Genomic DNA, 13,603 nt, shown 5'->3' with positions numbered 1-13,603 from the left:
CGGCCAAAGAGGTTATTGAAAAAATGCTTTTAAAAGTAAAAAAAAAAAAGTTGGCCACGCCCACCCAGTCACATTACCCCCACCACCAAGTCATACCCACAGAACAAGTAGTAACAAATTTTACATTTCACCCCTGCCTTAAAGCATTTTTTTTTTGTTCAGGAATGACTTTACAATTGACATGCTACATAACCCTCCATTATAGTGAATAATTATCAAAAGCTGTGACGCAATGAAATTTTAATGAATGTTTTTGGAAAAGAAGGGAGGGAGGGAGGGAGGGAGAGGGAAAGGAAAGGAAAGGAAAGGAAAGGAAAGGAAAGGAAAGGAAAGGAAAGAAGGAGGGAAGGAAGGAAGGGAAAGAAAGAAAGGAAAAAAGGAAGGAAGGAAGGAAGGAAAGAAAGAAAGACAGAAAGAAGGAAGGAAAAAAAGAAAGAAAGCAGTAAGCCTTCTAAAATAAACCCAGGGTGGAGAAAAAATGGGTTTTACCCTTGTATTACCCATTCTGTCTTCTTCCTTTGCATCATTACTCCTTAGTCCTCTGCAAAAGTGTTAAATGAGGCCCCTGCCAATGAGTATAAAAAATTACAATCTCTGGCACAGATAAATTTTGAAAATGAAATCATTGTCGTTGCTTTTTGTCTATATCTTTTTGTAAATGAAGAGAGGATTTTCCCAGAACACTAAAATGGTAGACTGTAAACTTCAGCTGGCATTTCTTGTGTTCCTGCTTTTAGATATTCTACCCTCTACACCATGTTTCCAGTATTCTCTCTAGTGCTGGATAAAGATGTCAAAGCAGTAGTGGCTATGTTGTATCCAGAGCTCTACAAAGATCTCCTGAAGGTTCGAAGTTTCTTTCATTTGTATGCCTTTCAAATTTCTACATGTTACTTTGAGGTTAACAAATATGAGACAGATTTCATTTTCATTTTTCTGCCCTTTCATTTTTAGGGAAGGCCGTTATCTTATAAGACATTTTTGATCTGGGTTTTAATAAGTATCTATCAAGGTAAGAGGTTTCCTTTATTCATCAGGGTGTTTCTGAAAATTTGAAATAAATTGTTCTCCAAATTTGGCTTCGTATAATTCTCTGTCAAAAAAGAAATTCAGCCATATTTTTTAAGTTTCACTAGTTATAAAGAGAGCTGGCAAATTTTGGAGAGCTCTGCATCGACCACCAGGAGTTCTCTTTAGCTTCTGCTGAGTGATCGTATTTCTTCAGACTTTGGCTGCAGTCTTGCTTTCCTTCTCACCAGAAAGCCTGTTGAATGGCAGATAAAACTAGTGGCCTGGAGGTAAGCCAGAGATATGCAGAGCAAGAGCAGATTTATCTCTGGTGTCAGTGTGAACACAGACAGAGGAAGGATCAACAGTTTCATAGGAAATTGGTCTATGTCATCTGAGGCCTACCATTGGCAGAACTGTGATTCCCTTTTCTATAATTCTGATGGAATTAGATCAGTGGTGAAATCCAAATTTTTTTACTACCAGTTCTATGGGCATGGCTTGGTGGTCATGGTGTGGCTTGGTGGGAGTGGCAGGGGAAGGTTACTGCAAAATCTCCATTCCCACTCCACTTCAGGGGAAGGATACTGCAAAATCTCCATTCCCACCCCATTCTGTGGCCAGCCAGAGATGGTTTTTGCAGGTTCCCCAAACCACTCAAAATTTCTGCTACCGGTTCTCCAGAACCTGTCAGAACTTGCTGGATTTCACCCCTGAACTAGATGCAGCAGAGATGAACCCATGAAGCTGTCATCAGTAGTAGAATTCTTGGTTCTGTTGCTACATTTCCACCTTGAAAGTGCTGATATGTTAAAGTGGTTCTGATGAAGACCATTGCAATCTCTTCTCCCACATGTTCCATGGACGGATCATTGTCATTTGTTTCAGGTTCCTCCAATCCGTTTCATCCAGCTTACGTGCTCCAGTCGTATAAGTCCTTCCTCCATTTTTCTACTAAGTACTGAAGCTTCACAGTGCTTCAAGTAGCCCAAAGCTGTAGTTCCTAGAGCTTTGCTACCTGCTTACTATTCATATTGAACACGAAGCATCATTCTTGAAGCTGTACCTTCTGGGGATTTGCCTTTTATCAATGGCATTTCTGCTGATCACCAGAAGAAAAAGGAATGACATGGCCTAGAACCCAAGAAATTACTGAATTCAGTGAAGAAATTGAAATGACTTCATTTTGAAATAAGTTTTCTGGCTACAAGATACCATAGTAATGGCTTAGACTCAGGAAGCAAGATGGAGATTCTGCCCTTGTACTCTGAATGCATAGCAAAATATTGCGACCCATTGTCCGCTCGTTTTCAAGTATATCTTCTCCTTCACTAGGGCAACCACTTGTCTCGCCTTTGATACTTTAGAGAAGCAAAATCAGAAAAACAAACATGTTGGGATGGAAATAGAGATGTGTGAGAGAACGTTCCAACAGAAATTATTTTCAAGGGCTGTATCAATACTGGAAACAATATGAAAGCCTTCATTTGGACACACAGCTTCTGGTCAGTCAGAAGAAGTGAGACATCGTGGGAAAGATTTCTAAGCCAGGACTCTTCTCCTATTACGTTCTGTGGGTTGAATGACTTCACCCCCTTGATGGATCACACCATGCAATTTGGCTAGTAGCTTTCGCCCAAGAATGGCCCCAAACTGAGCTCTTCCCAGATGGTGGAAAGGTTATTCTCTGAATCTGTATTTTATGGCTTAATCTTGAGTCACTGGTCAAATTGCTTTTCAAATTAGGCTGCGGATTACTCATCAGCGTAGATTACTCATGCTGAGGTCATGACTTATGTCTGCAGCTGAATCTCTAGGATGCTGTGAAGCCATTCTCTGATCAGCCAGAAGCAGAATGTAAAGTCACTCTTGTCTTCCCACCTTATCTCCTTACATGCTCAGCTATCTTGTGTATGTGTTTGTCTGTGTGTCAGTGAATGTAAGTTCCTGCTGAATTTAATGGATCTAGTTGCTTATGTATGCTTTGGATCAGGGGTCTCCAACCTTGATAACTTTGAGCTTGGAGGATTTCAACTCCCAGAATGCCCCAGCCAGCTTTTCTGGCTGGGGCTTTCTGGGAGTTGAAGTCCGCCAGGCTTAAAGTTGCCAACGTTGGAGACCCCTGCTTTGGATTATAGCTAAGAATCAATTCCAAGTCCCTCTGAGCCTTAAGATAGAAAGTTTCATCTATACTACAGATGTGCATAAAATTAAGAATGATATCATGTGAAGTTGGGATAGGAAGGAATGTTTCCATTTCTTTCATGAGAAAAGGCGTAGAACATAGGAAAGATGACCTGGATCAGCAAAAGGAACTGAAACATTTTTTTCTCAGTCTAGAGCAAGAGATAGCATTCAGAAGTGGTTCAGGCAGATGCTTCCCTCATTCAGTGAACTACTAAGAAGGAGGAAGAGGCACAGCACAATCAGACTTGCAAGATTCTGTGATTTTATAACCAATCTCAATAAAAATGATATTAACCATTTGAGGAAGTTGATTTCCTGGTCTTTTCTGCATAATGCAGCTGACAGAATCATAGATTTGGAAAGAGGTTTTTAGGCCATAGAGTCTAATGCCCTTGCTTTGAAGCAGCACTGATTGAAGTAGAAGGGATTACTGTTGGAAGAAAACAACAGTCATGCACACAGATATGAGAAAGCACTGATTCCTGAAAGCATATTTTCCTTGGATTCAAATCCGGTAGTCTTTTTTTCCCATTCTTTCTTCCTCTGTGTGTGATAAACTGGTTTCTTGTTTCTTACTCTTCCTAATGCTTATTACCTATTTACATTTTCATGTTCCTATACCAGCTACTAATAAAACATGGCCACCACCAATTCCAGCTCCCAATTCTGTTTGGGATTTCAACTTAGAACATCCTTGAGAAATGTATGTTTTGCCTCAGTTTCAGCACTTCTAATGATGGAGAACCCACCAATTCTCTTGTGCAACTTGTTCCAATAAGGATTTTACAAGAGAAACAGAGTTTTTTTAAAAGCATTTCTTTGCCAAACAGGCTAGTAAACATTTTTGCAGGATAGGCTTCATTGTTTTGCAGACTTATTTGCAAACATAGAATGAATCATGAATAAATAGATTCACTAGATAAAAATAAGATCTCTCCATACACACAAATCATTTCTCTTTAGGAAACTATTTTAGTAATTAGCCATCCAGAATAGGCCAGGTTGGGAAAAAATACACTGCAGGGACTATTGGAACTCTATTTTATGGGGTTGTGTTTAATATCAGAACTGTGGAAGCCAGTTTCTCCTGAATTGATCAAAGTATCAATTCAAAACAACAAGATACAATTCTGCAAGTTTTAGATAAAAATTATAATTTGGCCCTCCCCATCATGGGGGGGGGGGTTTGTCTATGGCAATTACAGACTCTTATCATGAGGTAGATTCACAGGAGAGAGGGGGTACATTCCAGAGGAGTAAATGGCAACTCAGTATAGAGATTTGTAAGAGAAATGAATAGAATAGAATAGAATAGAATAGAATAGAATAGAATAGAATAGAATAGAATAGAATAGAATAGAATAGAATAATCTTTTATTGGCCTAGTGTGATTGGACACACAAAGAATTTATCTTAGGTGTATATGCTCTCAGTATACATAAGGAGAATAAAATACATTCATCAAGAATAAAAAGATACAACACTTGGTGATAGTCAAGGTTACTAATAAGCTATCAAATCGTTCTAGGAAACAAATAAAAACAATATAAATTGAAAGAAACAAGCAGCATGGTTATAGTAATAAGTGGGAAGAGACAGGTACTAGTAAAGAACAGAAGAATAATAGTAATACAGTCTTAGTAAATTTTTTGACAGCGTTGTGGGAATTGTTAAGCAGAGTGATGGCATTCTGGAGAAACTGTTCTTGTGTCTAGTTGTTCTGGTGTGCAGTGCCCTATAGCGTCTTTTTGAGGGTAGAAGTTGAAACAATTTATGTCCAGGATATGAGGGATCTGTAGATATTTTCACAGCCCTCTTTGATTCGTGCAGTATACAGGTCCTCAATGGAAAGCAAGTTGGTAGCAATTGTTTTTTCTGCAGTTCTAATTATCCATTGTAGTCTGTGTTTGTCTTGTTTGGTTGCAGAGCCAAACCAGACAGTTATGGAGCTGCAGACAATAATTCAAGAAAGAAGATGAAAATAGCTCCTCTCTTGTAGTTCACAGAGTATATTGTAGATAAAGATAGTAAAGTGTTCAGTTTAGCAAAATGTTGTCTGTAGATGTGAGCTAATAAAAAAAAACTCATTTGGAAGAATCGCTTGTCATTCTTAGTTTTGGGCCCAACAGGAAGGGTAATAAGTGTAATAATAATAAATAAATTGTATAGAGGTTGAATAGGAAGTATATAATTTTATACTCCATAACTATTCACTAAACACTTCTGCCAATGATGAACAAACTTCTGAAAGCTTTCACAAAAGAACTCCAGTTTGTCTCTTGAGTCAGGGGTTGGTAGTCCTTTACACCTCATCAACAAATGCCTTGTCCAACAAATGCCCGCAAAGATATTCCTTCAATTTGACAAAAATATGGAGGTTGCCCAATGTCAAGTCTGGGTTATAGGATGGATAAGGTAAAATGATGAGATCCAATTTCACAACTGCTTCATTGGCAGCTCATGAGGTACAAGTCCTAGCATTGTACTGTCACAAAAAAACCCCCAACTTTTTGTGTGTCTGAACTGTGCAATTTTCCAAGCTTTGGATTATATCAATATAGTTCAGCTCAAGGATCATTTGGAGACATTACTTTCCATTCAACCATGTACATTTTTAGATAGTTGACAACAATTGTCATTTTGGTTGATGCTGTAACTCCTTTCATTTCCTCTCATTTCAGGCAGTATAATTATGTATGGTGCACTTCTGCTTTTTGAGTCTGAATTCGTCCACATTGTGGCAATTTCCTTCACATCCTTGATCCTCACTGAACTGCTGATGGTGGCACTGACCATCCAGACATGGCACTGGCTCATGATAGTGGCAGAATTACTCAGTCTGTCATGCTACATTGCCTCACTGGTCTTCTTACATGAATTTATTGGTAACTATCTTTTGTGTTGTCTTCCTTCGAAGTTCCACAATTATTTGCAAAATGAAAGAACATCAATCTTCTGCTAAATAATGAAGCTGGAAATTGATGATAATTTTATCTGTTGCATTTTTATTGAACTAGTAAAGTATAGGCAGTTAGGTATGAGTTATTTTGCAAGGGGCCCAAAGAACTGAAATGGTTTTTGATCAAGCTTTATATAATATAAACATCAGGAAAGATTATCTCTCATGAATGGAAGATCAGTATTAACAATAAGAGGCAGATCTTGCTTTCAAACCAGTGTGTGCTTAGGCTACTTGCTCAGGGACTAGAAATTGGAGGGGGAGGCGGTTATAAAAGCTGGATTGAGAAGCCTTCTAGAAAATAAAAGCTTCACAGCTGTGCTGAAATTACAGAGATGGGAAATCACTCAACTATCCCCCACAGTTTCCCTAATTGATACTCTTTCTATCAAGTAATATGTGTTTACTAGGGGCTTATTTTCCATCTCTTGTTAGTCGGGTCATGTAGTGAAAATGGAACAAATCAGGTAATTGAAGGGTTTGATAGTAGAGAAAGAACATTTAGAACATTACAGCTCCTTTCCAAAGCAGTCTTGAATTTACAGCGAGACAATATGGTGTCCTTGATTGATTGATGGTTGGAATGGTCCCAAATGCGAAACTGTGAATGCCCAATTTTAAGTTAAATTTCCCAAATTTCTATTTTTATCCTCCACTTCTGTGCAAAACTTGACAAACAGGTTTATTAAAAAAAAATATTCTGCAGCCCAAAACATCCCACTGGATGCCAAGTTTCATGTACAAGTTTGTACTTCAAAATATAACTCTCTTTTATTTTAAAAAGTCAGATGTTTATTTTACAGTTATAATTTAAAATCAGTTTCACCTGTTCTACTAATTTCTGGTCAATAAGTACATAAAGATCTTATCACATTCACTGCTGCCTAGTCATGTCTTCCCCATCCTATACATGCAGTTTCACCTGTTCTACCTTTTAAAATGTCCAGAAATTATTTATCAAGAAAATATTTTATGAAATAATCCTGTGCAAAAAAAAAGCTATGGGAAATGATTAAGATCTTTCCAATCATCACATCTTCCCCCAGAATTGCCACTTGGGGAGGAAGGAAGAGGGGAATGGGGAGGGTGAGGAAGGGCAGTGACTCAGCAGTTAAAAATGCTGAGCTTCTCAACTGGAAAGCTGACAGCCAGGTTCAAGACCCGACCACCATGTGATGGGGTGAGTTCCCATTACTTACGCTATCTCCTGCCCACCTAGCAGTTCGAAAGCAGGCAAATGTGAATAGATAAATAGGTATCACTTCAGTGGGAAGGTAGCAGTGTTCCATGTGCCTTGGCATATAGTCATAACAATGGAAAAGTCTTCAGACTATGCTGATTCCTTCAGGCTAAGAAACAGAGGTGAGCTCTGGCCCGTAGAGTTGGACATGAATGGATAGGGAAAACTTTACCTTTTAATGTAAAGTTTGCTGGCAGAATTCAACTAACATTGACACAGGGCTATCAGAACTGTGCTATAAAAATCCAGCAAGCTGCTAAAAAGCAGCAAAGAGACTTTGCTTTGCTCATTTTACTTTGCTTATTTTTCTTTACTTTATTTTTCTTTCCTTTAATTTTTCTTTTCTGTCCTCCTTTTTTTTCTGCCATCTAATCCTAATCTGGATTTTTGTAGCTCAGAACTGGCAGTAGCCTTCATTGAGGATTAATACGAGGCCTGTTGGAACCATGTGAACTGCTATGCTTACTTTTTTCCCCCCTCTGAATTCAGCAGGCTGGGAATAGGAAGACAAATAGGCCCCAAAGGTAAAATTAAAACTCATTGCTATAGGATTGCCACGAAACAGCAGGAGTCGTGCTAAGCAACAGAACTGGTATCATTAACAGTTTCCTGTTAACATTTCTGATTCAGAGTTCATAATTCTATTATAGTTGCTACTGAAATAGATAGACTGCAATTGGATTCTTAAATCTGTATTTTTATTAAAAGCGAACAAAATTAGCCGTGAAAAACACGTCCTTTTTTAGTTACAGCAAGTGACAGAGAAATATGTTCTTTCTTGCAGATGTTTACTTCATAACAACTTTATCGTTCTTATGGAAGGTGACTGTGATCACCTTAGTCAGCTGTCTTCCTCTCTATGTCCTAAAGTACCTGAGACGAAGGTTTTCTCCCCCAAGTTATTCAAAACTAACCTCATAGGAGTCAAGGACTCGCTTTTCTTCTTTGCACAGTGCTTACAGACTCAATAAATGTGTATTCATCATCGAACGATGTCTGACAGTTGGATAAGCAATCTGCACTGGCTGGGGAACAGTACTGGAAGACTGAATAATTCAGTTAAAACGCACACACAAACAAAAAAAACCCTCACAGTCAAACAAAGCGGAGAGAACTTATATCAGCGATTCAGTTTTGTCACTTTATATTTATCAAACTGAAAACAAATGCATGTAACTGGGAAGAAAAAAAAACTTTCTGCCTGGGATGTGTCCGCTTACCTGGAAAGTGCTGAGTAAGCTGTTGAGATGACGGATTTTTTTTCAAAATGTATTTTCCTTTTTCGGGGGGGGTGTCAACTTATTTAATTTCCTCATTTTTATTGCTACTTATCTTTTGAGTTCAGGTTCTCATTGTGAACATTTTCTGTGCCTTGGGAAATGCTTTCAACTGAGCAACGCAACAGTGTAGTTAACAGGCCACTGTACATACCCCATGCCAGGCTGACCTCTTTGATGTGGTCCAACGCAAATCAGAATTCCTGGTTTCTATTGGCTACGATTTTCTTGAATTTTCTGCAGAAAAGGAATTCACAGACGAGTCTTTCCAGTTAAAACATGTTGCGGTGGTTTTCTAAAGGGAATGTGTCTTTTTCCTAAAGAGAGAATTATTGAAAAGTTTTTTTGGGTAAGGAGAAGAAAATTGTAACCCCATATCCTGGTTCTACAAGGACAAACTCCCATTTATTAAGACGAAGGTAAGAGTGGAAGATCATTTCCAGGAAAAGAAGAACAGTCAGAAGCTTAGGTTTCACCCTACAATTTACCACCTTTCCCTCTGCAACCTCCAGCTCTCATTTCCGAGGTCTTCTGCAAAACAGCTAAAACAAGGCTGCCAGAACCAAAGAGAATATAGGGAATGGGATAATTGACAGGTAAGAAAAAGGATCAGAAATTAGGGATGGGCAAGGCCTTAGGAGTTATTGATGAAACATTTGTGCAAAGCACAGCTCTGAAGCTACTTCACGAAAAAACAGACCTTTAGTCACATGGTCATCTCGGAAGAGGCTTTGTACACTGCCTGGATGCAGCATCATTTTTCTGGCCAATGGAACTCTGAGATTCGGATTTGATGCACAAAACTTGAGGGAGGTGTTACCTGTATGGCTTGATCTGTTCTGTCCAGGTATAAATCCCCTTACCACTGCCTTTTTGGATATTTATTAAGACTCCCCTATTAAAAATAAATATTTTAATGCTAATTCTCCTGTGCACATTCCCCAATTCACATTACATTATTTTCTCCCAGAATGCAGGTTTCATTAGACTTTTCCCCGAGTAGTTAGTGGTGGTTATAAATGTGCAGTTGTGTCCTCACTTTGAACAAGAAAAAGTGGTAAAAGCACTCCTACCAACATTGGCCGGGAAAGCCACTAGAATAAAAATGAGAGCAAACCCTACTCCTTATTAGCACTGATGATGTTACCTAGTTTGGGTAATGAAATGTCTGCAAGAAAACAATCCAGCTCAGAGAGCACCAAGGACCCCTCATCTTCCTTTCCATTTTCTTCACTATCCTGTAACAAAGGAAAAATTCTCATTGCACTAAAACTTGAACACTGGGGCACTCGGAGTTTAGATTTAAGGTGGAAAGAAATGTGATTTAGAATATTACACTCAGCTAAAATGTTGTACTTGAGCAAAACTTTTGAACTCTGGTGCTTCATATTGGACAGAGTATTTCAAGTGGCATATGGCCAGGTAAAGTAGAATGGAAAAAAATGCTGTCATGATCTAGACTGTGTATATAAGTTAATGCACCCCAAGATAAGATTTGCCTTTGTAGCAGCTGCATCACATGGTTATCTCATGTTTAATTTCTGGTCAATAAGTACATACAGATCTTATCACATTCACTGCTGTCTAGTCATGTCTTCCCCATCCTATACGATCCCCATCAAAATGCAGAATTTAAATCTGTATTAAATCCATCCTCCTCACACCAGCTCATTGCTTAAACCTGATTAGATATTTTGAAGCTTATTTCGTTCTTGAAGAGTATTAGCTGATAAAAATATTGAAGAGCACAGGGTGTTGTGATAGCACGCTACTTGAAACTTTCCCTCAAGCTGAAATGAGCCCGTATTAAGCATGGTCCTTGAGTCCAATAGCAATATCATCTAACCCAGATGACAGGCACAAAATAGGAATTAAGACTTTCTGCTTTCTCATCATCATCCATTAATAATTTCTCACTTTCCTGCTATACTCTGCTCTTTTTCACTTCTAAATCTTCAGTGTATTCCCAGATAAATTAGAGTTGAAATTCTGGGTACACTTGGGAGTGACTCTTTAAATTTGTGTGTAAAAATACTATATGCATTAGACTGGGCTGTAAAGGACATTTTCCTTTATATGACTGAAGGATCCAAGAGTAGAATGCTATCCTAATGCTTTATAATGAAAGACATTGCAGTGCAAATAGCTGGTTAATTGATTAATACATATGAGATAGCTTCTCTGTCTTTTATTTTTTTTACCTGCTGGAATACATGGATATATTTGGGGAAAGGATATAAAGCTTGCATTTCTTTTACCTTCTGTAACCATTTCCTTACAGTAACTTTTATTTTTATATATATAAAAAACTTTGATGCTTGTGGAGAACAATTTCCCCCAATTAGCTACCTTTCATTTCTGTAGGAAATCTAATCAACTTGGAATAGTGAGAGTTGGAGTTTGGCATCTCTGGAGAACAAAGAATTGGGGAAAGTTGGTGTAATGAATTATGAGGTTAATTCTGAGTGGCATCAGCCATTATCCATTGGATGGTTAGGTATCCCCACTGCACAAAGGACCTCCAACAATAGAAATAAAGATAACAAGGAAGCAAAACTTCTACTATAACTGTTTAAACACTGGGACATTTTGATAACTGCACATGTTCTGTAACAGTGTTGATTTCACATTGGGAATAAGACTATGTGGCTATATATGTTGATTCAGAACAATTGGTGATAAACCCATGATGGAATGCATTAGGTTGAGTAAACTGTTCTCCCTTCAGATATGGTTGAATTGTAGTTTTCAGTAGACCCAGGTGGCATGGCCATTGCATAGGTTGTCCTGGTGCTGCAGTGGTTAGAATGCAGTATTGCAGGCTAACTCTGCCCGCAGTCTGGAATTCAATCCTGATGGGGCTTAAGGTTGATTCAGCCTCCAAACCTTTTGAGGTCAGTAATATGAGGACCCAGATTGTTGGGGGCAATATGCTTATTCCTAAACCGCTTGAGACAGCTATAAAGCATTATGGAATGGCATGTAAGTTTAACAGCGATTGCTATTGCCAGGTGCGATAATTTGTTCGTGAGTTGAGGATCCATAGATTCACCCTCCCGGGACTACATCATTTTCCTCCTTAGGAAATTTACTTGTCACTTGCTGATGCTAAGGCAATGCTTTCAGATCATGTTTTTTTTCAGGCTAGCCCTGGTTAGAAGACTATGGGATGACATGAAGACAGAAATGTTCTCTGATTTTTTATCTGTGGGTCATTTTTTCATTTGGGCCTTTGTGGGGACTGCCTTTTTCTATTTGCTTTGTCCTCTTGACAAATGATGCCATCCTCTCTAGCGCCAAATGACTCAGATACATAACCTCCGCCTGAGGGCCACACAGTGCTTTATGCAATGTGACAAGGACCATGCTCCAAAATATAAAAATTAAAATTCCTTTAAACTTTTTCCCTGTTCCAAAAAGTAAATAAAATACCAAAAATCCTGGGTTGGGCTTGCGACCACAGATGGGAATGCCACATAGAGTCTCCCAGTCAATAATTTTTATACTTCTACTGTGCAACCTGCATATCATGCATGAGTAATACAATAAGGAAATATCCCACAGGTAGATCCTTACACAGGTGGTCCTCATTTATCCTTACACAGGTGGTCCTCATAATTTCACAATTATGATGATGGAAAAGTAACTTTACAACCAATCCTCACATTTACGATTTTCACAGGTCTGTAAAGCATAAAGAAAAGTAGTAAGATCTTATACTGAAGTAAATAAGATCTTATACCCACAGTAGCAGTTACACTTAGCAACTGCTTCACTTAACAACTGAGTTGTTCCCATTTGTAGTTATTAAACGAGGATCACCTATATATTCGATATTAAAGCCAATAATGACTTACTAATGTAAATCCAAGGGGAGGAAATTGTCTGCCCAACAATTCCATTTCTGGAGCAGATTAGTAAGGGTATTAAATAAGCCTCCAAAGATCAAAATACAGCAAAAGTAACACATCCGGCATATCCTAATTAGGTACAGAAAACTAAGACTGAGGATTAGGGTTGGATTAAAACTCATGCCTGAGCATTTAAAATGGAACAGTCCAAGGGTGGATTGTGTTTCATTTTCCTTGGAACATTTAAACTTGTGTTTGAGAGTATTCCAAAACTTTCGGTTAATTGTGATCAGGTTGGTTGCCATCACCTAATTAAATATGTATTTCTAAGCTTTTCAAATGTAGAGCAGAAAATTCTTTCCCTCTCTCCTGTGTTGGAGGTATGAATCCCCATGTCAAATTATTTGTGATGCTAATGTTTTGTACTTGTCCTCTTGTCAACTGAGATGTGCATATTCTTGATCAAAGAGAAATATACATGCAAATTGAGTAATTGTCATGTGCAGTTCCATGTTGCAGATGTGTAAGAACTTTTAAAAAGGGAATGGCTGAAAACAAGTTAACAATAAATTTTATGGAACTTCATAGCTATTTGGCATTGTGAATTGATATTGTGTTGGTCAAATCTTGAGACTTCTTTATACCTGTTTCTGTTGCTGCATTCAGAAGTGATCATGAATTTAGCACAACCATCACACTAGTTGTCCCAAAGGTGTTTTTTCAAGAGGCAACTGGGATTTTCTGGTTTTTCTTCAAAGTTTTCAGCTGAAGAAGCTTCTTGGATGGGAAGTGAAACATCTTCAAAGAAAAATCAGAAAATCCAGTTGCCTCTTGGAAAAAGCATCTTTGGGATAACCATGACCTGGATGACTGAGACTCTCCATAAATATCACATTGGTTGATTATAGTCATGAAGAAGAATCTCCTGTTAAAAGATTTACAACAGGTATTAGATAAGTGCACATGTGGGATGGATAAAATAACAATAGGCACCTAATAATAAGGCTGGAAGAGGCTCAAAAGGTAAGCTTTAATCAGGCAGAAACTAGTTAGGTTTCTTAGGGAAATGTGTCCCAAGAGA

The 13,603-nt window shown here is 38.2% G+C and overlaps 1 protein-coding gene across 4 annotated transcripts in view; it reads left to right on the top strand.

Annotated features, from left to right (window-relative positions):
- Positions 1-13,124, top strand: part of ATP9A (ATPase phospholipid transporting 9A (putative)) — a 101,363-nt gene extending 88,239 nt beyond the window's left edge. For 3 of the 4 annotated variants that reach the window (XM_058176266.1, XM_058176265.1, XM_058176264.1), the window contains 4 exons: positions 738-846; positions 955-1,012; positions 5,877-6,080; positions 8,179-13,124. In XM_058176266.1, coding sequence (XP_058032249.1) covers positions 738-846; positions 955-1,012; positions 5,877-6,080; positions 8,179-8,315 — 508 coding nt within the window. In that variant the 3' untranslated portion in view covers positions 8,316-13,124. Of the gene's footprint in view, positions 1-737; positions 847-954; positions 1,013-3,343; positions 4,400-5,876; positions 6,081-8,178 lie in introns of those variants that run through there. The other variant, XM_058176267.1, reaches the window with a different exon arrangement.
- The last annotated feature ends 479 nt before the right edge of the window (positions 13,125-13,603 follow it).

This window comes from Ahaetulla prasina, chromosome 3 (assembly GCF_028640845.1).
Source record: "Ahaetulla prasina isolate Xishuangbanna chromosome 3, ASM2864084v1, whole genome shotgun sequence".
Classification (NCBI taxonomy): Eukaryota; Metazoa; Chordata; class Lepidosauria; order Squamata; family Colubridae; genus Ahaetulla; species Ahaetulla prasina.
This window is presented reverse-complemented; position numbering and strand designations above follow the sequence as displayed.